At 62.2% G+C, this 20,222-nt stretch overlaps 2 protein-coding genes and 1 long non-coding RNA gene across 3 annotated transcripts in view; 2 read left to right on the top strand and 1 right to left on the bottom strand.

Moving 5' to 3' along the window:
* The window catches only part of SLC27A1 (solute carrier family 27 member 1), a 7,180-nt gene extending 6,670 nt beyond the window's left edge, over window positions 1-510 (top strand). Inside the window, 1 exon segment of the mRNA XM_055699930.1 lies at window positions 494-510. Coding sequence (XP_055555905.1) covers window positions 494-510 — 17 coding nt within the window.
* Window positions 511-703: 193 nt separating this feature from the next.
* On the top strand, window positions 704-2,162 carry LOC129734794 (uncharacterized). Its single transcript, XR_008730405.1, has 3 exons — window positions 704-842; window positions 1,378-1,433; window positions 2,042-2,162. It is a non-coding gene; the product is annotated as an uncharacterized LOC129734794 (long non-coding RNA).
* A 95-nt stretch (window positions 2,163-2,257) lies between these two features.
* Window positions 2,258-19,942, bottom strand: EVI5L (ecotropic viral integration site 5 like). Its single transcript, XM_055699954.1, is given in 20 exon segments — window positions 2,258-3,481; window positions 5,010-5,105; window positions 5,230-5,325; window positions 6,452-6,598; window positions 6,919-7,071; window positions 7,378-7,518; window positions 8,052-8,180; window positions 8,362-8,520; window positions 9,308-9,340; window positions 10,511-10,564; window positions 11,370-11,430; window positions 11,531-11,628; window positions 12,123-12,212; window positions 12,353-12,496; window positions 12,976-13,101; window positions 13,367-13,441; window positions 13,928-14,152; window positions 14,304-14,493; window positions 15,385-15,585; window positions 19,773-19,942. Coding segments are annotated over 19 exon segments (2,367 nt in total). The 5' UTR covers window positions 15,534-15,585; window positions 19,773-19,942; the 3' UTR covers window positions 2,258-3,280.
* Between the last annotated feature and the right edge of the window lie 280 nt (window positions 19,943-20,222).

Here is a 20,222-nt window from a genome sequence, read left to right as displayed (position 1 = left end):
ACCATGGAAACACCCAACCGCCCCCCCGGGAAACCCTAAACTGGACCCCCCCCCCCCGCCCCCCCATCTTCGGGACCCCCCAACCCTCCGGAGCAGGGACACCCCTCCCCCCTCCCCGGGAATCCCCCTGGGAACCCACCCCTAGAGGGGCCCCCCCCCCCCCCAGGACCCCCGACTTCCCCCCCCCCCCCCCCCCGTGTCCCCTTCCCGAGCCCCCCTCAATAACCTCCCCTCCCCAGGTGCCCCCCCGGGGCCGTTCCCGCCGCCCCCCCCCGTTCTGCGTCGCCCCCCCCCCGCCCCCCCCGCCGGCCCGGCCCCTCCCCCTCCCCGCGGGTGAGTGCTCGGATGGGGGGGGGGGGCATCCGGACCCCTGGGTCGGGGATTTGGGGGGAGCTGGGGGGGTCCCGGACCCCTGGGGGCAGGGATTTGGGGGGGGGCTGGGTGTTCCCTCGGGGGGGGTGAGCTTAGACAGGGGCTGGGGGGGGGGTCCCAGACCCCTGGGACCCTTGAGGTGGGGATTTGGGGGGGCTGGGGGGGGGTCCCCCCGGGGGGGGTGGAAATTGAAGGGGACTGGGGGGGTGGTCCTGGCCCCCCCGGGGGGGGGGTTGGGGCAGGGGGGAAGGTTTGGGGGTGTGGAGAGTTCTGGGACCCCCGGAAGGGGGGGAAGGTTTGGGGCGGGGGGGGGGGTGGGGGGTGTGGGACCCCCGGGGGGGCTGTGGGGGCTGACGCTGCCCCCCCAGAACCCGCCGTGCCCCCCGGGGCCGTGGCTGCCGTCTCCTTCGGGGCCTTCGTGGTGGGGGCGGCCCTGGCGGGGGGGCTCTGGTTCGTGCACGGCCGCACAGGTGGGGGGACCCCCCGTGACCCCCCTCCCCCCCCGTGACCCCCCCCCCCTCAGTGACCCCTCCCCCCACAACCCCTCCGGGACACCCCTGGGATCCCCCCCCCCCCCCCCAGTGATACCCCCCTCCATAGGGACCCCCCCGTGACCCCCCCCCCTCAGTGACCTCCCCCCCCCCGCCCACCCAGTGACACCTCCCCCATAACCCCGCCGGGACCCCCCTCCAATGATACCCCCCTCAGGAAACCCCCGACGGACACCACCCCCCCCCTCCCCCCCCCCCCCAATAATCCCCCCTCCCCCAAATACCCCCCCCCCATCATTGGGACCCCCCCAGATGCCCCCCCCAGGGCTGTGCCCCCCTCCTACCCCCCCACCCCAAAGCACCTCAGACTCCCCAAGCCCCCCCATCCACCTGATGCCCCTCCCCCAAGCCCCCCCTAAATCCACCCTGACCCCCCACCCCCCGTGTCCCCCCCTCCTGGGCTGGACCCCCCAATTCCCCCCCCCCCCTTACTAACCACCCCCTCTGCCCTCAGCTGCCCCCCGCCCCTCCCCCAGCTCCAGTGCTGCCCCCCAGCCCGGGGGGGGCCAGGTATGGAGGGGCTGGGGGGTACTGGGAGCACTGGGAGGGGTAACTGGGAGGTAACGTGGGGCACTGGGGGGGGGTAACTGCTCATATTGGGGGACACAGGGGATACTGGGAGTATGGGGGGGCACTGGAGGTGGATACTGGGAGCAAGGGGGGAGGATTGGGGGGATAGGGTAACTGGGAACACTGTGGGGGCACTGTGGGCTCACTGGCAACTCTGAGGATACTGGGAGTACTGGGGGAAGCACTGGGGGGGGGTGTAGGACCAGGAGTAACTGGGAGCACTGAGTGGGGTGTGATGGGAGGGTAACGGAACACCGGGGGGCAGTCAGTAGGACTAAGGGTAACTGGGAGCACTGGGGGTGGGGTGGGATGTGGGTAACTGGGAGCACTGGGTGGGGTGGGATGGGGGGTAACTGGGAGCACTGGGAGATTGGACCAGGGATAACTGGGAGCACTGGGGGATTAGAAGGTAGGACCAGGGGTAACTGGGAGCACTGGAGAGCTGGGATGTAGGTAACTGGGAGCACTGGGGGGTTTGGGGGTAGGACCAGGAGTAACTGGGAGCACTGGGGGTTACTGGGGACACCAGCCTGTGTGTCCCCCCCCAGCTCCGACCCACCCTGAAGCCGCCTGCGGCCAGGACCCCCCCGGCAGCCCCCTGAGCCCAGCCCCCCCGGGCCCCCTCCCCCCCCGGTTCCCCCCCAGGGGGCAAATAAAGGTGCTGCTGCCCCACCCCCCCCGGGTCCTGGTTTGGGGGGCACCCCAGGGGGCTGGGGGCCCCCGCCGATATTTTGGGGTGAATTCGAGGGGGTTTGGGGCCCCGCTGTCCCACAGCGTCTCTATTTCTCTGTACAGGGTATAAACAGCGAGGGGGGGGCAGGGCAGGGACCCCCCCAAACCGTCTGGGATCCGGCCGTACCGGGGTCCCCCCGTGGCTGGGATCCGTTGTAGGGGGGAGGGGAGGGGGGATCCAGGATCCAGCTGCTGTCCGGGATCGCACCGTGCCCACGTCACGAGGTGTGGGATCCAGCTGGGGCTGGGGTGGGGGCAGGATCCGGCCATGTCCTTGGTGGGGGTCTCAGGGTTGGGGGGGTCCCCACGTGTCCAGGGGATCACTGTGTCCAGGATCCAGTTGCGGGCAGGATCCAGCTGGGCCTGGGATCTGGCCTTGGGCTGCGTCCTGGGGGGTCCCATCGCATCCCAGGGGCTGGCTGTGTGCAGAATCTGGCCGCTCGGGGATCCAGTGGTACCCTGGGATCCCCCCGTTCAGAGGTCTGCTGATGCCTCAGGATCCCTCTGTGCAGGATCTGGCTGCTCCAGGATCCAGCAGTGCTCCAGGATCCCTCTGTTCAGGGATCCAGCGGTGCCCCGGGATCCCTCTGTGTGCAGGATCCAGCCGCCTGGGGATCCACTGGTGCCCCGGGATCCCTCTGTGCACAATATCCAGCCGCTTGGAGATCCACTGGTGCCCCGGGATCCCCTGTGCACAATATCCAGCCGCTTGGAGATCCACTGGTGCCCCGGGATCCCTCTGTGCACGTTGGCTCGGGGCAGCCCCAGGCCCAAGACCTCCCCCCCCCCGCCCCAGTGGGATCCTGCCCTGGGATGCTGGGGCACCCATGGGTGTCCCTGTGTCCCCCAGTGTCCCCCGGGTGCTGTGGGTGGCCCCTGGGGTCCCCCTGGGCTGGCAGGTCCCCCCGAGTTGGGGTCCCTGGGGTGTCCCCTCGGGCTCGCTGTCCCTGCTGCCCCCCCATGTCCCCACTGTCCCCGCGGGTCAGGGTGCCCCGGGTGCCCCCTGGGTCTGGCTGGTCGCTGCCGTCCCCCATTGTCCCCGATGTCCCCGTGGGTCACGGTGCCGTGGGTGCCCCCTCAGTCTCGCTGTCGCTGCTGTCCCCCATGTCCCCGAGGTCCCCGAGGTCCCCGATGTCCCCGTGGGTCAGGGCGAAGGGTGGCAGCTCCTCGTCCGAGGACCCCAGCGAGTCCTCGTCCCCCAGGCGTGTCCCCAGCCCCACCGCCCCGAAGGCCAGCGGCCCCCGCAGCAGCCGGATCTGCGGGGACAGGGGACAAGGGGGCAGGGGACAAGGGACGTGGGAACACGATGGGGGATGGGGCCAGGGAACAGGGGACCAGGGACAGCACGGGGACATGATGGGTGATGGGACAAGAGGATGGGGACACGAGGGGGGACAGGAGATAAGGGGGCAGGGATGGGGTCAAGGTGACAGGGACAAGGGGGTGGGGCCAGGGACAGGGGGACAAGGGACAAAGGGCCAAGGGAGGGGCCAAGGGACAGCAGAGAAGGGGAGGGGGGAGGAGAGAGGGGAGACACTGTCACCAGCTGTCCCCTGCCACACGGCGCGGGGACATCGCCGATGGCACCGCGGGACCTCGCGGGTGGTGCCAGCGCTCCCCCCCGCCCCTCCCCCCCCCGGGCACTGTCCCCAGCGTGGCCGGCGTCCGGCCTTGGGGACATCGGGGACGCAGCCCGGGGTGACCTGGGGAGGGCGCAGGGGTCACGCCCTGCAGAAGGGTCCTGGGCCCCCAGCACCCTTGGGCGCAGGATGCGGCCCCCAGCACCCTTGGGCGCAGGATGCGGGCCCCAGCACCCTTGGGCGCAGGATGCGGGCCCCCAGCACCCTTGGGCGCAGGATGCGGGCCCCCAGCACCCTTGGGCGGAGGATGCGGGCCCCCGCACCCTTGGGCGCAGGATGCGGGCCCCAGCACCCTTGGGCGCAGGATGCGGGCCCCCAGCACCCTTGGGCGCAGGATGCGGGCCCCCAGCACCCTTGGGCGCAGGATGCGGGCCCCAGCACCCTTGGGCGCAGGATGCGGGCCCCAGCACCCTTGGGCGCAGGATGCGGGCCCCCAGCACCCTTGGGCGGAGGATGCGGGCCCCCGCACCCTTGGGCGCAGGATGCGGGCCCCAGCACCCTTGGGCGCAGGATGCGGGCCCCCAGCACCCTTGGGCGCAGGATGCGGGCCCCCAGCACCCTTGGGCGCAGGATGCGGGCCCCAGCACCCTTGGGCGCAGGATGCGGGCCCCCAGCACCCTTGGGCGGAGGATGCGGCCCCCAGCACCCTTGGGCGCAGGATGCGGGCCCCCAGCACCCTTGGGCGGAGGATGCGGGCCCCAGCACCCTTGGGCGCAGGATGCGGGCCCCCAGCACCCTTGGGCGCAGGATGCGGGCCCCAGCACCCTTGGGCGCAGGATGCGGGCCCCAGCACCCTTGGGCGCAGGATGCGGGCCCCCAGCACCCTTGGGCGCAGGATGCGGGCCCCAGCACCCTTGGGCGCAGGATGCGGGCCCCCAGCACCCGCAGGATGCCGGCCCCAGCACCCTTGGGCGCAGGATGCGGGCCCCCAGCACCCTTGGGCGCAGGATGCGGGCCCCAGCACCCTTGGGCGCAGGATGCGGGCCCCCAGCACCCGCAGGATGCCGGCCCCAGCACCCTTGGGCGCAGGATGCGGGCCCCCAGCACCCGCAGGATGCCGGCCCCAGCACCCTTGGGCGCAGGATGCGGGCCCCAGCACCCTTGGGCGCAGGATGCAGGCCCCCAGCACCCTTGGGTGCCTTACCTCGGCCTTGAGCTCGTCGATGTGGTCCTTGAGCTGGCGGATGTACTGGGCGGCGTCGGAGTGGTTGAGCTGCCCCTGGATCATCCCCTCCTCCCTCTGCGGGGGCGCGCGGGTCAGCGGGTGCCTGTCCCTCCCCCCTCCCTGTCCCCAAGTCCCCCTGTCACCCCCTCACCCCACCCCCCGGGCCCATCCCCCCCCCGTTGTCCCCTCCCCCGCTCACCTGGATCTCCAGCTCGGCCACGCGCTGTCGCATCTCGGCCAGGGCCGCCATGCTGTCGGCCTCGCGCAGCCGCACCGCCATCACCTCCTCCTTGCTCTGGGGACAGCCGTGTCACCCGGGTCACCCCCCGGTCAGCCAGCTCCCCCCCCCAGGGGAGGTTCCAGCCCCACCTTTGTCCCCAGGGCCAAGGGAAGGGCAGTGGAAGGGACCCTGGGGGGGACTCTGGGGGAGGGGACGTGGGGACAACGTGGGAGGGGACATTGGGACCCCATAGGAGGGGTCATGGGGACATCATGGGAGGGGAGATGGGGACACAATGGGAGGGGACACAGGAAGGGACATAAGGTCCCAGTTGAAGGGGATATCGGGACACCACGGGAGGGGACACTGGGACCCCACAGAGGGGACCCTGAGACCCCACGGGATGGGGATATGGGGACACTATGGGAGGGGACAGAGGGACCCCACAGGAGGGGACACTGGGACCCCACGGGAGGGGACACTGGGACCCCACAGAGGGGACCCTGAGACCCCATGGGATGGGGATATGGGGACACTATGGGAGGGGACAGAGGGACCCCACAGGAGGGGACACTGGGACCCCACGGGAGGGGACATAAGGTCCCCACTGGAGGGGACATGGGGACACCACAGGAGGGGACACGGGGACATCATGGGAGGGGACACTGGGACCCCACGGGAGGGGACATAAGGTCCCCACAGGAGGGGACATGGGGGCACCACAGGAGGGGACATGGGGGCACCACAGGAGGGGACACGGGGACATCATGGGAGGGGACACTGGGACCCCACGGGAGGGGACACTGGGACCCCACAGGAGGGGACAAGGATCTCATGTGAGGGGACATGGGGACCCTACGGGAGGGGACACAGGAGGGGACATAAGGTCCCAATTGAGGGGGACACTGGGACCCCATGGAAGGGGACATAAGGTCTCCACTGGAGGGGACATGGGGACATCATGGGAGGGGACATGGGGACCCTACGGGAGGGGACACGGGGCCGCCATGGGAGGGGACACAGGAGGGAACATAAGGTCCTAATTGAAGGGGACATGGGGACCCCATGGGAGGTGAGATAAGGTCCCCACTGGAGGGGACACGGGGACCCCATGGGAGGGGACACGGGGACCCCCCGGGAGGGCTGTGGGTGCCCCGGGTGGTGCCGTGGGTGTCCCCGCCGTGTCCCCTCCCTGTCCCACCTTGCACTGGGCCTCGGCGTGTTTGCGGTGGCTCTCGCTGAGCTGCGCCTGCAGCCCCTTGCTCTGCGCCGCCGCCAGCCGCAGCTGCTCCCGCAGCCCCGCGCACGTCTGCTCCGCGCGGCCCAGCACCGTGCGCTGGATCTGGCCCTGGGGGGGGGGGGACAGGGCTGTCACCACCCCGGCCCCAGTCCTTGTCCCCCTGTCCCCCCGTCCCCCCATCCCCCCCCAGATGGCTCCTGCAGCCCCACATACATCTGCTCCGCGCGGCCCAGCACCGTGCGCTGGATCTGGCCCTGGGGAGGGGGACATCGGGGCCAGCCCAGCACCCCCGGTTCAGCACCCAGGACCCTCCAGCCCCAGCACCCCCAGCTCAGCACCCAGGACCCCCCAGTTCAGGTCCCCCTGGCCCCAGCACCCCCAGTTTCACCCCCCAAGCCCCCGGGCCAGGATGTGGCCCGTGCTCTGACCTGTGTCTCCAGCTGCAGCACCCGCTGCCGCAGCGCCCGCAGCTCGGCCTGGGCCTGGGCCTCCCGCAGCCGCGCCGCCACCACGGCCTCTTGCAGCGCGTTGGCGTTGTTCCGCCGCGGGGACTCCTTCCAGCGCCCGCCTGCCCGGCCCGCCTGCACGCGCACCCATCAGGCACCCACCGGGCAGGCGGGGGGCCCGCGTGTCTCCCATGGGCACCCAGGTGGCAGGGTGAGGGACCCAGTCAGATGGCAGGGGACCCAGGCATCAGGACAAGGGACCCAGGTGGCCAGGAGGGGACCCAGATGTCAGGACAAGGGACCAATGTGGTCGGGAGGTGACCTAGGCATCGGCATGAGGGACCCAGGCGGCTGGGAGGGGACCCATGTGTCTGGGGGGGGCCCAGACATCGGGGGGACACAGGTGGGTGTCAGAGGGGACCCAGGCGTGCGGCTCCTTACCTGCCAGCTGTCACTGAGGTCCTTCACCTGCTGCTGCAGCTCTGTCAGCGACTTGACGGCCTCCGCCTCGCGCAGCGCCAGCGCCTGCAGCTCCTCCTGCAGCCGCACCACGTTGTCCTCGTCTGGCAGCAGGCTGTTCCTCTGCGGGGACACAGGGGACATTGGTGGGGACACCCCGGGGTCGGAGCACCCCGGGGTGGGGGCATCAGATATTGGTGGGGACACCCTGGGGCAGGGACAACGTGGGGCAGCGACACTGGATGTCATCGGGGACACCTCAGGGTGGTGGCACTCGTCATTGGCAGGGACATCCCAGGGTGGTGGCACTGGGGGGTCGTCCCCCTGTGCCAGGTGGAGGTGGGGACACTCATGGGGCACTGGGGGAGATGATGGAGGATACTGGGAACAGATGTGGATCCCTGGGCACAGGGGAACCCCTGGGGACACCTGGTGTGGCACTGGGGACCCCCAGGGACAGGGGATGCCAGGTCCAGGACCTGCCGTGTGACACTCCCTGTCCTCAAGGCCACTCATGTGACACTCCCCACCCCACGGCCACCCACGTGACTGTCCCTGTCCCCAAGACCATTTGTGTGACTCTCCCCCTCCCCAGGGCCACTTGTGGGACCACCCGCAAGGCCACCAGTGTGACACCCACGAGCCGTCCCCGTCACCTTCTCCATGTCGAGGACTTTATCCTGCATCTCCTTGAGGGCACCGAGGGTCTCGCTCTCCCGCAGCCGCGACTGCTCCAGCTCCGTCTCCAGGTGGGTGACAAACTCCTCGCTGAAGCGTGGGTTCCCCTGCCACCGTCCCCACCGTGTCACCCACGGGGCACAACACCTGTGTGTCCCCTGGGCTGGCCCACAGGGGTGGCACCCCACCCCCCACCCCTGAATCTGGGCTGTAGCGGGGCGTGAATGGAAGGGGGGGGGGATGTGTGTGGGATGATGGGGACATCTGGGGACATCTGGGGACACCGACCTGCTGGTCCTGCAGCTGTCGGATGGTGGTTTGGGCGCGCTGCAGGTTCTCAGTGGCCGAGGTGCAGCGTTGCTTCACCACCGCCAGCTCCCGCTTGATGATGTAGTTCTCCTCCGCCTCCTAGTTCTCCTCCGCCTCCTGCGCCCGTGTCACCTGGCCCTGGGGACAGCGGGGATGTGTCACAACCCCTGGTTCTCCCCTGCAGCAGCGTGTCACGAGGAGAGGGTGGCGGTGGTGGGGACAAAGAGGGGGGAGGATGGGGACATGGGGGATGCTGGGGATGAGGAGGGGGACACCAGTCCCGCAGTGGGTGAGGGGTGGGGATGAAGGGAAGGACACTGGGGACAAGGGGGTGACGCCAGCCATGGAGGGTGACACCAGCCCCACGGTGAGGTGACGACAGGGATGAGGGGGTGACACCAACCCCCCCTTTCCCCCCCTCAGTGGATGACACCTGAGTGATGCTGGCCCAGTGGCTGGTGACACTGGGGACAAGGGGGGCGACACCAGCCCCACTGCAGCTGACACCGAGGACAAGGAGGTGACACCAGCCCCGTGGGGACCTCTGGGGCCATTCTGTCCCCTCTCATACCACGACCCATGACCTTCCACTCAAAATCCATCTATTTTGGGCAAACTCATCAAAACAGCAGCTTTTACCCCATCTTGCCCAAACCCCGCCCCCCCAATGCCACCGCGCCACCCCCCCCCCACTTACCACCGAGCCCCAAAACGGGCCAACCCCCCCCATTTTCACCAACCACCCCCAAACCTTCCTTCCCCCCACCCCCCAAGGCGGGGAAGGTGCGCGGGAGCCTCCAGAAAAGCAGGAAAAAGGGCAGATTTTCCCCAAACGAGGCAGACGCAGGGAGGCCGGGAAGCAAAAGGGGGAAGAAAAGGGTTAAAACGCAGCAGAAAAGAGAAAAATAGCTATTTTTGACACTACCTGGATGAGCCTGTCGGCGAGAGCCGCGCTCTCCTGCGGCCGCCGGCGGAGAAGAGAGAGAAAGAGGGAGAGACGTAACAAGATAAACGAAGGAGACGGAGGCAGCGAGAGAAGCCGCGAGGCGGAGGCACCCGGCAACCTTCCCGCGCATCATCGGTCCCCGTTTTGGGGTGTTTTCCAAGGATTTTAGCTTTTTTCCCAGTCTCCGGGGGAAAACAGGGTGATGGTGGTATTTTGCCTTAAAACAGAATGTTACCCACCTCCCAGAGGGAGACTTTGTGTGAAAAAATGCTGAAGTAGCTGCTTGATGGACTTAAAATATCCCATTTTTGCACCAAAATGGTGCTGGGAGGGGAGATTTTGGAGGGGCGGCCCATAAAAGGGTGCTGGACCTTGTGGGATTGCACCCATGGGTGCTGGGATTTTTTTTTGGGGGGGGGTGGTGGCATGGGTGCCTCGGGGGGAGTTTGGGATGTTCCAAGGGATTTTCTGGGTGCTTCAGGGGGGTCTGAGTGCCCCCCAGGCGGGGTCTGGGTATCCCCAATAGGTTCTGGGTGCCCCCCAGGGGGAGTCTGGGTATTCCCAGGGGAACTGGGTGCCCCCCAGGCAGGTCTAGGTGCCCCCCAGGGGGGGGTCTGGGTATCCCTAGGTGGGTCTGGGTGCCCCCCGGGGGGCCTGGGTGTCCCCCGGGGGGGACCTGGGTGTCCCTGGGGGGGGCTGGGTGTCCCCCAGGCAGGTCTGGGTGCCCCCCAGGCAGGTCTGGGTGCCCCCCAGGGGGCTGCTGGGTATCCCCAGGTGGGGGTCTGGGTATCCCCAGGGGGGCCTGCGTGCCCCCTGGGGAGGCCTGGGTATCCCCGGGGGGGGCTGGGTGCCCCACAGGCAGGTCTGGGTATCCCCAGGGGGGTCTGCATGCCCCCCAGGGGGGTCTGGGTATCCGCAGGGGGTCTGGGTGCCCCCCGGGGGGGTTCTCGATATCCCCGGGGGGGAGTTTGGGTGCCCCCTGGGGGGCGTCTGGGTATCCCCAGGCGGGGCTGGGTGCCCCCCGGGGGGGGCTGGGTGCCCCCCGGGGGGGGCTGGGTATCCCCGGGGGGGCTGGGTATCCCTAGGTGGGTCTGGGTGCCCCCCAGGGGGAATCTGGGTATCCCCAGGGGGGGTCTGGGTGCCCCCCGGGGGAGTTTTGGGGGTGCCAGCCGTGGTGCTCACCTTCTCCAGGGTTTCGATGCGCTGTTTCAGCAGGCGGTTCTCAGTGCGGAGGCGCTGAGAGGGGAAAAATGGGGAGAAATTAGCACCGGAGGGGGGTGTGGACATCCTTGGGGGGGGTCTCTAAGCCTGGGCACAGTCTGGGGACAGGGGACACAGGGGTGAAGTGGCCCCAGGGATGGGCTAAGCTGTCCCTGGATGGTTCCTGTGGCCTCAGGGACGGGTCAAATGGCCCTGGAATGACTCAAACAACCCTGAAAATGGGACAAAGTGGCCCTGGGATGGCTAACGTGGCTTTGGGGACAGGCTAAGTGGCCTTGGGGACAGCTTCAAAAGCCCTGGGATGGGTGACGGTGGCCCCAGGATGGTTTAGATGGCCCTGGAGATGGCTCAGATGGCTCCAGAGATGGGCTGAACATTCCCAGCCATGGGTCCAAGTGATCCCAGGGTGGTTTAGATGCCCCGGGGATGGGTAAAGTTGTCCCAGGATGGTCAAATGACCCCAGGGATGGGTCAGGTGGCTCCAGGGAGAGGCTAAGCCACCCTGAGATGGCTCAGGTAGCCCCAGGGATGGGCTACACGGTGCTGGCACGGCTCCAAGTGACCCCAGGGATGAGTCAAAGTGGCCCTGGGACGGATTCAGCAGTGCTGGGGATGGGCTGAGCCATCCCAGCATGGCTCAAACGGCACTGGGAAAGGGTCAAGTGACCCTGGGATGGGCCAAAGTGGCCCCAGGTGGCTTAGATGGCCCCAAGGATGGGCTATGCTACGCCAGTGGGGTTCAGCTGGCCCTGGGGATGGGCCAAGTCCCCATGAGAGTAGCTCAAGGAGCCCCAGGATGCCAACACTTGATCTTTCTCACCTTGATCTCGATCTGCTCCTCCATCTCCTTGTTCTTGATGGCAGCGTACTCCTTCTCCAGCCTGCTCAGGACATGGGGACAGGCTGGGACATGAGGATGGGGACCAGATCCCCTGGCCCTATGCCCCACACCTGGCAGAGGAACCCCTCTCCCCATCTCACCTCTTCATCTTCTTGGGGTTGTACTTGACCTGGAAGGCCCTGAGGATCAGCTTGTCGGGGCAACTGTCGAACTGGTGTGGGATCACCTTCTGGAAGTACTGTGGGTGCAGAAATCAGCTATGAAAATCACCCCAAAAATAGGATAAATCTGCCCAAACCCACACCCTCGTTGCATAAACCCACCCCAAAATACGGCTCATCCCGTAAAGCTAAAATACAGCTCGTTGCAGAAATCCACCACAAAATACGTCCTGTTGCGTAAAACGGGCCCAAAACACATCCTGGTTCGGGTTAAATTTGCCCTGAAACACGTCCCGTTGGACGAATCCGCCCCGAAACACGTCCCACTGGATAAATCCATCCCAAAACTCATCCTCTTGGAGAAATCCATGCAAAAAGATATTGTGTTGGACAAATCCACCCCAAAACACGTCCCGTTGGACAAATCTATCCCGAAACACGTCCTGTTGGACAAATCCACCCCGAAACATCTCTTGTTGACACATCCACTCTGAAACATCTCCTGTTGGACAAATCCACCCCAAAATATGTCCCGTTGAACAAATCCACCCCTAAAGCCACTGGCCCGTACCTGGGACATGCCCTCCATGTCAAGCTGGACAAGCTCAGCCTGGTTGAACTGCAGCAGCGCCATTCCCACACGGAAGACAATCTCCAGCCCCTGCAGGAAGGGTCCACACTTGATCCCATGCCATTGTCTTTCCCACCCGGGGTTTTTCTCCCCAGGAATGTTTCCACATCAAGATGGAAAATGTGGGTGTCGTCCCTTGGTGATTGATGATGTTGGCGCAGCCCCGTTACCTCGTACATGAAGATGTCGAAGACGCGCGTGGCCACAGGAAGAGGGAAGGTGGTGAGGAAGAGGGTGAGGAACCAGGAGGAGGCATACATGGAGGTGAGGAAGCTCTGTGAGCGGAAGTGGATGTTCAGCTCCGGCAACTGCTCCTGGACATAAGAAATGGAAGAAATGAAGAGGAACGGGAAATGGTGGATGGTTTTAGGAGCTATTCATGGCTGCTGAGGTTTGAACACGTTCACGAGGTCTTGTGGAGGTCTCTGAGGGGGCTCACGGAAGGTCCTCTGTGGATGGTCCCTAGGATCTCATGGATGTCCCTCAGGGCACCTCATGGATGGCCCCTGGGGCATCTCACGGAGGTGCCCTGAGGTCTCATGGATGTCCCCAAGGTGTCCTGTGCATGCCCTTGGGGGTCTCACTGATGTCCCCCTTGAGGAATCACGGATGGTCCTCAGAGCACCTCATAGATGTCCCCAGGATCTGTGTTGCTGGACATGAGCTCCATCGGAGGAATGCATTTCTCCTGAAGCTGCCACCTCACTCCAACCTCTCCCTGTCCTTGTCCCCTGGTTCTACCCGCTGGTTCCCAGCACCACGAGCATTCTGGGGGACGTGGGGTGGTGCCTACCTGCAGCATGTACTCAAACTGGTAGATGCAGAGCCCCAGCTCGGCCATGCTGGGTTTGAAGAGCTCCCGTAAGCGGTATTCCTGCATCAGCCTCACGAACACACAGAAGGCCTCTTCCTCGGGCATCTGGAGACCCAAAGGGACATGAATTTCCCCTTAAACCTCTGCTGGCAGTTCTGGATGCAGAGCCTCTTCCCAGCAGGTGATGGGATGGGATGGGATGTGCCAGGAGCCATCCCTGGGTGAAGGAGGATACTAATGGGGGATTTAAACCCATCAGGAGAACGTGGGATGGTGGGAACAAGACCATTTTGTTCCTTAGGATCAAGAAAAGGTCTCCCGTTTCCCAACCAGGCCAGCAGCTCCTCCTCGCTCAGGGTTTGTCACAAACCTGCATAAGCAGCAGTCCCACGATGAAGGCGCTACCTTGGCAGTATCCAACCTCCCGGTCCACCAGTGAATAGGCCTGGAAGAAGGAAAAAACTTCAAAATAAACCTATGTGTGAGCAGGGGGATTGGACCAGGTCAGAATTCCCGCTGGCTGGGGGAGGCCAGCGGTGGGAGGGAAGCCTTGACCACGGAAAAGAGGGTTTTTTTCGGTCGACAACACCACCTGTGAACACGATGTGGCTGCAAACTTGAATTTGGACCCCCCCAAAAGCCTCAATTACCCGTTTCTTCATTCAGATGACAACTCAAACGTTGTGATGTACGTGTCAAAATGAAAACTGAGTTTTGGGATGGATGGAGTAGTACAGAGGAAACGCCGCAGGAAAAAAAACCCGAGGTCCCTTTGTGAAGCAAGGGCTGTCACGCTGCGAAAAGCGGTTCCAGGAGTTTGTGGTGGAAAGCAAACCCCTCCAAAATTATAATCCAGCAAAACCAGCTTCAAAACCCAAAGCGATATCCTGGCTGTGACCAAGACCCTGTGCCGCTTGAGGAAAGACGTTACCTTCATGACGTTGAAGAGCACCTCCTGGCCCAGACTGTCCTGGCCCTTGAAGAACTCGTGTTCGGGATAGGTGCGGGCGATATCCCGTCGGATGAGCTTCTCGCAGGGAGAGGACATCTTGAGTAGCTCTGAGTATTGGTTTTTGACGGGCATGTCGGTGGCGCTGCAGAGCAGCTGCCAGACGATGGCACGGAAATGGTGAGGGATCCCTTTGCGGATGAGCTCCTGTGGGAAAAACGGGGCAAAAACCTGAGAAAATGGCTTTCAAGAAGCTGGGGAAGCTCCTCATGGATGGGGGAGGCACCACCCTGGAAGGCCAGTGCAGGTTTTTGCCGGAGGGTTTAAAATACCATTCAAACTAAAGCAGCGCCCTCACCTTCAGCAGCTTCTCCTTCTTCTTGCGCCACTCGTCCCACTCGTTGACGATGCGGCCCCAGAGGATCCAGGTGTCCTCCTCGAGGTGGCTGAGGTTGGAGGAGGCCGAGGAGCTGGAGACCAAGGACGAGCCGCTGTTCCGTCGTGAGCCATTCATGGAGCGCATTGACTTGGAGTCGGCCTCCAGTAGCCTGCGAGAGACACAGGTAGCGCCCCCCAAAAAAAAGACAAGACAGCCCCCCAAAACCATCCCAGAAAAGGAGATACTTCCCTCAAACAGCCCCAAAGGAGAAGCGATTCTACAAAATCCTGCTCCAAGAGGAGCAGTTCCCCAGAAACCACCCCGAACGAGGAGATCTTCCTCCAAAACATCCCTAAGAAGGAGAGATTCCCTCCAAACCGCCCCGAAGGAAGAGAGATTCACCCAAAATGCCCCAAAGGAGGGGAAAGTCCTCCAAAACCACACCAAAAAAGGCGATATTCCCCAAAACGACCCCAAAATAGCACCCGGCTGGGCTGTTTGTCCCAGCCAAATGTTGACAGCTGCCTGGGGACGGTTTCTTTAATCAATTTGCTTAAACAACGGATTCACGATGGGCTTTTTTCTCAGCGCAAATTTGCTTCAAAACACCTTTGGAAGGAAATTTTCGCTTCAGGGCTTGATTTGAACACCGGTTTGAAGGCTGGGGATGGAGCTTTTTGCCCAGCATCGCGGCCAAGTGAACCTCAGGGTTCGTTTCCCATCCAGAGCGGGTTTAAAACCCACCACCCAAGCGGGTGGGTTTATTCTTTAGGATTTATTATTTCCCAACAACCATTTCCTTGCAAGATTCCCCTTTGCCTGCCTGAACGAGCAAAGCCGGCTGTTTTCAGAGCAAAATAGAAATTTGAACATAAGAAACTGCATGAAAATAGGTGAAAATAAAGGTGAAAATTAAAAAAAATGGTGGGTTTTTGCCCCGGTTGGAGCAATGCTTGGGGAAGTGGCTCGTTGATGTCCAGCCTCTGATTTTAAGGGAAATATTTGGATAAAAAAAGGATGATAAAGAGAGCGAATGGGGTGCGTAACACCTGGAACTCACCGGTTTTGCTCCTCCAGTTTCGCCAGCAGCTCCAGTTCGTCGGGGCTGAGGTTTTCCGAGTCGGAGGTGGGCGAACATGCCGGGGCTGAGTTGACGGAGGAGAGGGCTTCGTGGGAGGACGAGTCGGGGCTGACAGCCGGCGATGCCATGGCGGCGGGGGCCGGCGGTGGGCCGAGCCCGCGGGGATTTCGGGGGTCTCACCTGGAAAAGCGAGCGCCGGCGTGAGCGGATGCGAGCATCGCTCCATTTGCACCAAGACAGTCACTTAATTCCCTAAAAAAAAAAAAAAAAAACCCCGACCATTTAAGCCCAGGTTTCACATCAAGCCAGGTCTAAGCGCATCATCCTGTGTTTGCCCAAAATCAGTCGAACTAAATTAGCCTAAAAACTGGGATTAAGCCCAGTGAACCCTCATTTTGGGAAGGAACGGGTCAATGCGGGAAGAGAGCATTTACGGAAAGCCGGCCCTGCTGTGGATTTGCTGTAGGGGTTGACAGCACCCAGTTTGCCCATTTTGGTGGGGTTTTATGGAAAAATGCCTCCCTGGGGAGGAATGAGTCTCGGTTTGGGATTGCAGGGACTGGCAGAAATGGGGTGGAAAATGGTGGGTTGAAGAGTGCTGCAAAAAGAAGGGTTCAAGCGGCGTCTCCAGAGATTTGCTGGAGGATGGACAAGGACTGGGATCCCTCAAGGATGCTCTGGCCTTTTTTGGGCTGAAAAACTCTCCTTTTGGTGAAAAAAATGCTGCTGGAGACTGGCAAAATGAGCCCTCAGCCACTGCTGTGGTTAAAGGTGAAGAAAGCGGAGAAAAGAAATAAAAAAGCCGCAGCACCTGAAGGATACACCATCAATGTGTGATTTACCTGATTTGGGCTTAATTTGCCCTCTGCGCAGATCAAACTATAAATCGGGGAGGTTTTAACCATAAAGCCATGTTCTGATCCCTTTTTCCAGTGGAAAAATTAACCGGTACAGCAAAACGAGCTCCGAGGAAAGCAGAGCAATGAAGGGGCGTTGGGCAAGCACAGCCATGCCGCCAATGGGGAAAATCCCACATTCTTTGGTTAGTTTTCCAGAAACAGCAAAATTTAACAGGGTGGCTTCGGGGCAAGCAGGGAGAATCGGGTCAATCATTAATGGGATCACGTGGATTTGCTTGTTAAGCAGGAAATTTTATAAAGTGGAGGGAAAAAAATTTTAAAAGCGCCTTGATTATATTTAATTCAGCCCATGCTGCTCATCACGGGACAGGGCTTTCCCAGCAGTGCCTTTGTCTCCAGGCCAGCCATTAATTTATTTTCTATAATTAATATTTCCCTGCAAGACCTTGCTGCCCGATATCACCCAAAATACTGTTTTAAGGAAAAAAAAAAAAAGAAAATAGTGAGTGCCACCGATGCAAAATTCTACGTTACTGATCAAACAGCAGCCGCAGCACAACCTGCCAGGGTTCAATGGGCTGCAAAAACGTCCTGAAATGGCGTTTTAGGAAAATGTTCATTTCCACACCAGTGCAGGGCGGGGATAAAAGCAACAACCGCCCGTGGATGAACATGGGATGGCCGAAACGTATGATTTCAACCCCAAAATGAAGCGGGCAAATGGTTTATGAGAACCAGAAAAAAACAGGTGGAAACGGGGAAAAAAGAGATGCAAAGGCGGGTTGGAATTTTTCTTTTTTTTTTTTTTTTTTTTTGGGGGGGGGTGAAATCCTGTTAGTTTTCCAGCGTGGAGGGGGGAGGAGCTGGTGACCGTCATCCTCAAGGGTTCCCACCACGCTGAGAGCTCATTCTGAGGTGACGGGTAACAAAATTTGCTGAAGTTGTTTGAATTTGGAGGAAAAAAGAAAAAAAAAAGTCCTGGGTGTAGTCAAAGGCGCTGAGAAAATTGGGGGGGGAAATGGTGGAAATGGTCCTGGAAATGCCACCACGGCGCCCCGGCTCTGTTTTGAGGAAACTGGCCCAGGAAAGGGCTTGGATGATCCTGATTTCAGCCCGTTTGTGATGGTGAGTTAATAAAAAAATAACTTTCCCGGTGCGACGGGGTGCTGCGGAGTCCTCGAGGTCCCCGCGTGTCCCCAAAGTCCCTACGCGTCGCCGTCACATTACTCATTTTTCCCCCAAAATACCATTGTTGGGCCAAAGCGCTGTAAAAAAAGCCCAATTTCAGCAAGATGTCAAGGCACCAACCTCGAGCCAGAGCATTTTTGGGAGGAAAAGGTGAAAATTTCCCCCCTCGCGCTTAAAATCTGCTGATTTGTTGCTTTTTTGACCCATTTTTGCAGCTTTTCTGGGGAGCTTCATACCGTTTGCGCCTTTTCTGCCCCTTCCTATGCCTTTTCAGTGCCGTTTTATGCCTTTTCCGCCCATTTTTGCAGCGTCTGTCAGTGTCATTTTGCACCTTTTCCACCCCGTTTTCACAGTATTTTCTACGCCGTTTCCTCGGTGTCTCTCGGTGCCGTTTTGCACCATTTTTGCGGCGTCTCCGAGCTGTTTTTAACCGCCTCTCAAAACTTCATCGAAGCAGGGATTCACCCCCCATTTCAGCAGCAATTTTGTGGAGGTGCCGGGTAGTGACTTTCCAGCAAACACAAACCATCAAAAATCCACCAATGTGCCCTAAACCCCGCTTACTAACATCAAAAACGAGCCAGACAAGGGAAAAAAAGAACGAATAAACCAACAAATATTTCAGCAGGACGTTCTCAAGGTTCATTAAAATCCGCAGTTGGCGGAAAGAGGAGGAAAATGGATAAAAATGGGTTTAAACAGCACAGGTTTTGCCACTGGCGGGAATGAAACAGGTGCAAATATTCAGCTAAAATCCCCCCAAAATACCACCAGATTTAAAACTGATCAAAAGCCACCAAAAACTGAACTGAATTTAGCACCAAAACGGAGCGAGGAAACTCCTCCCCGCCCCGCCCCCCCCGCTCAGTACCAGCCACCAAAATGTATTTCCAAATGTGGTTTTGGGGGGAAAACCAACCCAAAATGCCACTCGGGTGGTGATTTTTGTGGGTTTTGCAGTCCCAACTTGGGTGAAAGAAGCCCAGAAAATGGGAAGGTTTGGTGGTTTGGGGGATTTTTCACCAAAATAGGGTGGGTTTTTTTTTTCCCTCCATCCAGGCTGCTGGCGGCAGCAGGTATTAAACGACGCCGGCAGCTCTGACGGATGGCAAACCAGCAGAAAAGGGGGTGGGGGGTAGGGGAAATTAAGAAAGGAGGAGGAATTTGGGGGAAAAACCTGTCATTTGATGGGAAACCCGAGTCATCCCGGCGGAGCTAAAATCCCTGGGTTTGAACCCAAAAGGAGAGGCGTGTCGGGGATGGCACAAAGCCGCTGCTCCAGGGGCTGCCGCCACGGCTGCTCCATCTTCTGGGCGGCTGCAGAGGGGGGTGGGGGGGGTGGGGGGTGTTTTGGTGGGTTCCCAGGGACCACCCCCAAACCCCCTCCCCACGGATGGGGGGCACAGGGATGGTGGTGGAGAGGGTGGGTGTGCGCTGGGTGGGTGGGGGAGTGTGATTAAAGCCCCCCCCTCTAACAAATGACATCTGGGGGATGATGGCTGTGATAGGGGGGGCCCAGCTGCCTGCTGCAGCTGCCCCCCCCCCTTTTTTTTTCAACCAAACCCTCATTGTTTTAAGGCAAACTAAGGGACAATACCCTCTGCACAACACCCCCCCCCCCCCCAAGCTGCAGTGCTGGGGGGCCCCAATAAAAGATGGGAACAGGGGGTGACCCCCCGCAGTGACCCCCTCTATGGGGGGAGGCATCCTTAATGCCTCCCCATGGCGTTTGGGGGGCACCCCCAATGCCCCCCCCCCCCTTCATGGTGGGGGGCACTCTTGTGGTTTTATCCAGGGGGGTGTAAACCTACAATTACCCCCCATAAGTGGGGGGCAACCCCATTCACCCCCTTAGTCTGGGGGGGAGCACCCCCACAGTTACCCTATAGTCCTGGGTGGGGGTTACCCCCAGCCACCCCCATAACCAGGGGGGGATTATCTCAATGCCCTCCCCATACGGGGGGTCCCCCCAGTTCTCCCCCAGCTGGGGGGGGCTGGGTGGCAACACCAATATACTTCCCTCATAGCTGGGGGGGAATATTTACCCCAAATCCCCCCCTCCCCCCCAGCATCACCCCTATAGGCACCCCCCCTCCCCAGACTCGAGGTGCGCTTCACCCCCAGTATCCCCCCCAGGGGGTCACCCTCAAATATACCTGCCCCCTGGGGAGGGGGGTTACCTCCAATCCCCCCCGCCCCAGCCTTAGGGGGGTGATTACCCCTCACAGCCCCCCCCCTTGGGGGGGCACCCCCCATCCCTGAGGGAAGGAGCCCCCCCCCCCTCCGAGGGGGCGGGTCGTCCCTCCCCGCCCCTCCTACCTGCGAGGCGCTGCCATGGCGACCGCCGGCTGCCTCCGAGGGGGGGGCCCGCGGCGCCCCCCCGCCGCTACCGCCGCTGGGAGCCGAGCGGGAGCCGCGGCCGCCGCGGGCCCCGCCGCTGCCATGGGGGGACCCGCCGCCGCCGCCGCCGCCGCCCTGACTGACACGGACTGACAGGTGGCCCCGCCCCGCAGCCAATCAACGCGCCGCCTCCGCGCCTCCGCCCGCCCCCCCGCGGCGATACCGCCAATCGTCGCGGCCCGCCCGGGAATGAGCCGCCGAGGGGAACCCGGCTACAAACCGCGCCTGGTGCGCGGTGAGCCAATGGGCTGGCTCGCCAGTGGTTGATGGACAAGCCGTCGTTCCAATCAGATTCAAGGAGATGCCTTTCCCCCTGAGGGGGGGTGGGCACCGCCTTGCCGAGAGGCGAATGGCAGGCGCAGGTGGTGA

Source organism: Falco cherrug (genome assembly GCF_023634085.1).
Source record: "Falco cherrug isolate bFalChe1 chromosome 11 unlocalized genomic scaffold, bFalChe1.pri SUPER_11_unloc_3, whole genome shotgun sequence".
Taxonomy (NCBI): Eukaryota; Metazoa; Chordata; class Aves; order Falconiformes; family Falconidae; genus Falco; species Falco cherrug.
The sequence above is the reverse complement of the archived record's forward strand: the minus strand, read 5'-3'. Positions and strand labels throughout refer to the sequence as shown.